This window comes from Manacus candei, unplaced genomic scaffold (assembly GCF_025592945.1).
Source record: "Manacus candei isolate 608988 ecotype Guabito, Panama unplaced genomic scaffold, ASM2559294v1 h1tg000009l, whole genome shotgun sequence".
Taxonomy (NCBI): Eukaryota; Metazoa; Chordata; class Aves; order Passeriformes; family Pipridae; genus Manacus; species Manacus candei.
Window position 1 is genome coordinate 6133450 of NW_026138057.1, and position 6865 is coordinate 6140314.

Sequence of the window (6865 nt, forward strand, 5' to 3'; positions counted from 1 at the left end):
GCCATAGAACACTTCATAGCAGGAAAACAGAAGCCAGTAGTCAGAGAACATTTATACCTTAAAACCTGTAGGGCCTTTAGGACCAAATAACATATATCTGTTCTCCAAATTAATGGCCATTTACACCTGAAACATTATGATGCTGCAAAGTTTACCATGACCTGCAACAGAAAGAGCAAGCATGTGTGAGCCAAAACCCAAAGATAAAGCATGGCTTACAGAGGAAGATGTATACAAGAGTCACCTGAAATCCAGTGCTTGAGCTGCACATTTGCCATCAGTTTATATGCATTTTCTTGGCTGGAGGCAGATTTTGGTGCTGTGGCATAAGAGGTTCTGCAGAGTAAACTCTGCAGTTCTTTATAGTACTATAAACTACTGCTGTTCAGTGGAAAAACAATGGCCTTACCACAGCAGAGTATGTCGTGCCAAGTGTTTGTAAGATGACAGTATCAGTATGCTGCTTTATTTTTGCTTCCAGTACTTTTTCCTCATTTATACAGAGGGAATTTTTAAACACTTAAGCAGGCATGGAGGGTAAAGTACTGTCATGCTGAAATCAATGGGCCTTTTGACAATGCCAGGACTTCAACGAGGGCCTTCATGGGAGCGTGCCACAAGGAACAGCTGCTTCTTGGATGCGTCCCAAAAGCTCCCCAGATATCTGATCTCATGCAACTACCCCTATGGATTCCCAGCAGAAAATGCAACATTCAGCAGAAAAATGGCTTGCTCTCCTCCCTGGTTCTCTACACCCCAGGTTTCTGGTACTCCTGAGAAATTCCCTTCTGTCTTCCTTCGGTTTTATTGCCCTCTGAACTTCCAGATGTAATGCCAGAAATTACTTTAGGAAACTCTGCACTGACACTGACTTTTATGTTATTACTACAACCTTTGCTGTGGTGTTCTGTTCCTGCTGCGTTTAACTGTGATGAAAATGTCTGACCCTTCAACCCAAGTCTTGATCAATAAAGGTAATGGTTGCTTTCAGTGTGTGTCTTTCATTAAAAAAAATATCTGATTTTCATTTTTATGCACACAGTTTAATAGTCAGTTTAAGGGTATTCATATTAGATTATCTCATTGCAGTCTTAAGACTTTTGTCTTTTAGATGTGATTTTGGAATGAATAATGGCTACTCACGCACAGTCTTGTTCTGACAGTGTAAGACTACATCTTTTCCATTGTTTCACGCTTTTTGGTTAAAACTTAGAACTCTGTCGTGTTTAATCCTGACCCATAATAGGTATTGCCTTGGATCAGGCTGTTGTGTATCTTTCAGCAGGTTCCAGTTTTTACCAAAGCTATGCCCACTGAGTCACCAAGATTGCAGATCCTGTATTGCAGACTGCCTTCAAAAGCAGACATTCCAAGCGGGTTACTTGGGGAGACGCTATTTGGATATAAAATTTAAATTAAACTCAGATAATACATGTTGGATTGAAAACAGCAGTGGCAGGGAGTCAGCGGCTGCAGCAGGGAGCAGCAGACACCTCTTAATCTCTATATGTACGAAGAGACAAAATATTTACTAAGGCTGTTTTTTTTACCCTCTGTGGCACTGACGAAAGTGTAACCATGCTGACAAAGCTATGGTTGGGTGATTTACAGTGCAGTGCTTCCATGAAGAGACCTCAAAAGTGGAGTCCACCACAAACCAAGTACCAGGCAAACCAGCTGGCTGGCAGTAATACCAGCCTGGGTAGAAACTGATGCAGGTAATGCACTATGGTTGACAAAGAACTGGTATCCAAATAAAATATTAGGTGAAACAAGAGCATCCTGTGAATAAAATTGTTTCATAAAGCCCCTGTTGGCAAACACAGACCAAGGACAAATACCAAACAGCCTCAGTTGAGTAAGCTTTAAACGTTTTATAGAAAGCTGAAGCACAATAGTTTACCTCAATCCTACCTATTTGTATGAGTGTTTTGTGAACTTAATTACAAGTTTGAAATGTTTCCAAATGAGTGGAGTGTTTCTGTTATGACAGCTTGTCTGGCCTGGATTGTCAACAGGAAGTTGCCTGGACTCTGCAAACATTGCTCATGAATGTATGTATGTATGGAGGTGTATGTATGGGTGGTCTCAACTGACTCCAGGGCTTGGAGAGCCTACTTTAAAGCAATTCAGTAAGTTTTACTCTGGCTGACTACAGGATTTGGTATAATCTCTGCTAGATGGAGATTTTTTCCATGGAAGAGGAAAGATGATGTGAAAGGAGTTGGTGACTTTACAGACCCTTTCTTTTTGTGATCTCACCTTGATTTAACAACTCAAAAGGAATAAAGAGAGATTTCTACAAGTTACACGCACGGTTCGACCCTGCCACAATCCAACTACTAGACTCACACAAAATATTTTGTCATGAAAGAGAAACCGTTCAAATTTTACAAAGTCATTTCCATTGGATGCATTGTATTGGGGTTTTCCTCGAATACATCTGACATTTTGTTCAAGACCAGGCTTTGCATTTCATTTCCCCATCTTCCCTATCGAGGTTTATTGTTTTACACTTTATACTCGATGTCGCATCTTTTTCCCTCCTGAGTGTTTCAACCAGCGACAAACTACGTGGCCTGAGCAACTTCGTCGAGTCCCTCCGCCCCGAACGCTGTGTCCGAGCTGCTGTGCAGATCGAGCTGCTAGCAAAGCAGTCATTTCTGACGGGGAAGATGAGCAGAGCTGAGCAACGCCGGGTTTGGGGTGATTTCTTTATTTAAAGAGGCGAAAGCTGTACGCGCATCCCTCCCTCCCCGCGGGGGCGATGCGGGGGGCACTGCCGGGGGCGGGGGGCGGCCCGGCCCGGCCCGGCCCTGCCCGGGGCCGCTTCCCCCTGGGCGGGCTGCCCCGCTTTTAAACGCGGCGCGGCGGAGCCGGGCCCAGAGCGCCGCCAGCCCTCCCTCGGCCCGCAGCGGAGGCGGGGACGGCGGCGGCGGCACCGGGGACACCCATGGGGCGCGGGCGGCCCTAGGCTGCTCGTCGGCCGCAGCATGCCGGGCCCCCTGCGCCTGCTGGGGCTGCTCTGGCTCTGCAGCCTCTGCCGCGGGTACTTCGAGGGGCCGCTGTACCCCGAGATGTCCAACGGGAGCCTGCACCACTACTTCGTCCCCGACGGCGACTACGAGGAGAACGACGACCCCGAGCGGTGCCAGCTGCTGTTCCGGGTGAGCGAGCAGCGGCGGTGCGGGGCGGCGGCGCCGGGCGGCGGGCTCAGCCTGCGGGAGGAGCTCACGGTGCTGGGGCGGCAGGTGGAGGACGCGGGCCGGGTGCTGGAGGGCATCGGCAGGAGCATCTCCTACGACCTGGACGGGGAGGAGAGCTACGGCGCCTACCTGCGCCGCGAGTCCGCGCAGATCAGCGACGCGTACTCCAGCTCGGACCGCTCGCTGAGCGAGCTGGAGGGCAAGTTCCGCCAGGGGCAGGAGCAGGGCGGCCGGGAGGAGTCCCGCCTGGGCGACAGCTTCCTGGGGCTGCTGCTGCACGCCCGCGCCCTGCTGCGAGAGACCCGCCACATCTCCAGCGGGCTGCGCGACAAGCACGACCTGCTGGCCCTCACCGTCCGCAGCCACGGTGCCCGCCTCAGCCGCCTCAAGAACGACTATCTCCGCGCCTGAGAGCGGCCCCGGACCCGCCCCGGCTGAGCCCGGACCCCCGCCGCCTTCAAACGGGACCCCCAGCCCTGCCGCCAGCCCCCCCCGGAAGGCACAGCCCCGGCGTCTGCCTGGAAGGAGCACCTCCTTGCACAGATCTTAGGTTGGGAAAGACCTCCCAGGATCACCAAGTCCAGCCTTCGACTGAATGCCACCATGCCCGCTAAAACATGCCGCGAAGTGCCAGATCTGCTAATTTTTTTTAACACTTCCAGGGATGGTGACTCCACCAAAATACATCCTTCTTCATGGAAAAAAAAACTTTATTTATTCTATTTGACTTTCTAAACAAATAGCACGACTCTATAAACCAGGAGGTTCGAGGTATGTTTAAGTTAATACCCCATGTTCAAACAAACCTACCCTCTGTTACGTGATTCGTCTTTGGTTCCAAAGTAAAATAAGCTTTCTCGTTTCTGATTCCCTGCTGTTTGTTTATATGTCACCTGTTCTACCGTGGCTCATCTGCCACAAACGTGGATGCAGTGTGGTGCTCGGCAGCCCCTTCCAGCCTCGTGTGTAGCAAATACTTAAATTGCATTTGTTGTTACTCCGTCAGAGTGAAACCTCTGGCCCTCTATTAACTTTGTTAACCTTTTGTAATGGTTCGTATTCTATGCACGTTAAACGTTGTTCTACTACGTAACTTAAAGCTGTGATTTTTTCATTTGTGTTTGGAAAGATGGGACTTATTCTGGCAGGATTTGTACTCTTCCAGGCTTGCTTATCTGTGACTCTAAGCTATCATAACCCCAAGAACCAGCCAAAAAAGGTTTATGTCAGATCCTGAGAATGCCGACGGAGATTTTTATAGTAAAAGGAATGAGCCCTAGTGGTGATTGGAGTTTTTGATCCCAAATTTGAGAGCCAGGAGCATGCTTCTAGAGCAGACAAAAAGGTTTTGTCTGTGCTAGCACAGTGATATTTCTTTTTGGTGACTTTGTACTTTTGCTAGCTAAGCTATTAATTAAGCTATTTGTGGTCCTAGACAATAGCAAAAGTGCCTAGTGGGAAGGAGGGGGAGGATTGTTTGGGTTTGTAGACTCATTGCTATTTAACTGACAACTGGGGGTAATGTGGCTATTACGTTACAGATACTGCAGGCAGAATCGCTATTTGGATGAAAAACATTCGTATGTTGTTTTAATAAATATTTGAAAACAATGTTAAAGTACATTTTTGTTCTTTTACTGATTTCCTTGAGAGGCTCTTAATTTAAAACATGCTGTTGAAATGTCTGTTCAGAAAAAAATTACGAATTTGTAGCTCCTGCCAAGTGAAATAGCTTGCTTTTTTAGTAAAAACAAATAAAACAAATAAAAGTTTACAGACTCGAGAGGTAAGCAAGTTTCCTTAAAAGCAGTTATACAGATGGGCTTGTAGAGCAGATTTTATTTTTTTTTTTAATTTGTAAACCTTTTTAAGCACCTAGCAATCTCATAGCACTGGAAGAGAAGCTGTTTGGTGTACTTTTGAGGTCTGTTCTTGTTAACCCTGCTCACATTCACTTATACTTTGGTCTGCAGACCATCCAGTGGGTAAGTTACTCAGCAGTGCATAAGTCACCTGGGACCAGAGTGCTGAAGGCACCAGGAAAGTCTGGTTAAAGTATGTGCTTACGGAACCAGGCAGCTCACTGCTGTCTGCTGAAGTCTGAGGTGTAGCTGCTAGCAGGATACTCGAGATGTCAATTTGCACCTTTAGGTCCCAAGTATCTTTGAAGATCTGCTGAAAAAGAAACGTCTTATTGAGTGACTTTGGTGGAACTACTCAGTGTTACTTTCATGTTGTCAAGTTAGAAGGTATGGCAGGCTCTTAAAAATTAATTTATGTGTGATACTTTCCTTGCTAATAGGGGTGGATGGAACAACACAAGAGCCATCTGAGTCACTGAGTCTTGTCTGCTCACCTTCATGGCAAACCATATGGCATTTCTGGTCTGGACCAAGCTCCAGAAGAACCTGAGGGTTTCATTCCTGTCCAATATCCCTTCTGAATCTGACCAGTTTAGAAGTAGGTGCCAAGGATGTCATGCAGTTCCATTTGTGCCACCCTAATGTTTCATATGATAAATATGAATTTCTGACGCTGGTTTATGTTTCAGTAAAATGTAATCGGTTTTTTATTTGAACTATGGCAGAATGCTGATTTTATTTCAGTAGCATTGATTATGAGAGGCTTTAAATGTTCCTTTCAAAAATAAGATGTCTGAGCCTGGTATATGCATGAGTTCACACACTTAGTAGAAATAGTCGATCTTACATGGATTCGATCAAGCCAGTACAAAAATCTTTTAGGACATTTAAATCTACTAGAATTTGATTTACATAATTTCGGCTGGTCTAAGCAAATGTATACATTAAAAATATAATTGAGTCAGAGCTGATGCATTAAATGGTTTTTATAGAGCTGCAGTGCCTACAAGAACTGAGTGCAGTTTTAAGTTTTAAATTCAAATTTGTTCTTTAAAAACTATGAAAACTATATTGTAATCCTCTTTGCAATCTTATAAGTGTTCTGCTTCTGCTTTTTTATCTGATAAAACTTATCTAATTGGAAGAAATGAAGACTGAGTTTATACAGCCAATTTCAAGAGGCAAAGGCCTTTTTTATCACTGAAAACTTGGTAAAGATTTTCAAGCAGAGAGCTTTTAAAGGATGATTGGAGCAGCTATTTTGACCCATTAGGTCCTTGTGTTGTGTTAAAATATTGCATTCATATTAGGCTCTTTTCTTTTGTTTTTCGGAATGCAGTAGTTTGAACTAAAATTAAGCTGCCTTGGGGTTTTTTGTGGCTTTCTCAAGATTTTCAAAATACATATTACTTTCAAATTTATTAAAGAGTTGATGATACTGAAGAGCAAAAGACTGTATTTTCTGGGGAAAAAAAAAAGTTCTGCAGCTGGAACAGTCAGAGAGAGCTTACTTAATACTGAAGTTTTTTTGCCACTCAACCAGTGATTTAAGTCATGGAGAGGAACAGGTTACCCAGAAAAGTTGTGGATGCCCCATCCCTGGAAGGGTTCAAGGCCAGGTTGGATGGGGCCTGGAGCAACCTGATCTAGTGGTGTCCATGGCAGGGGGTTTGGAACAAGATAATCTTTAAGGTCCCTTCCAATCCAAACCATTCTCTGCTTAGTCAAAGCAAGGCCTTAAGGGACACACCTCCACATCTCTCCAGGTAGCTTTCTTTTGAGGGCAGTGCTCTGCTG

General features: G+C 45.4%; 1 protein-coding gene across 1 annotated transcript; it reads left to right on the forward strand.

Moving 5' to 3' along the window:
• Positions 1–2652: 2652 nt before the first annotated feature.
• Positions 2653–4072, forward strand: FIBIN (fin bud initiation factor homolog). The gene has a single exon (XM_051776874.1). It carries the CDS (start codon positions 2994–2996, stop codon positions 3615–3617), a length of 624 nt encoding a protein of 207 aa, XP_051632834.1. The 5' UTR covers positions 2653–2993; the 3' UTR covers positions 3618–4072.
• The last annotated feature ends 2793 nt before the right edge of the window (positions 4073–6865 follow it).

What these genes read in the sequence shown, in the direction of transcription:
- FIBIN (XM_051776874.1), top strand. Translation starts at nt 2,994, where the DNA reads ATGCCGGGCCCCCTGCGCCTGCTGGGGCTGCTCTGGCTCTGCAGCCTC.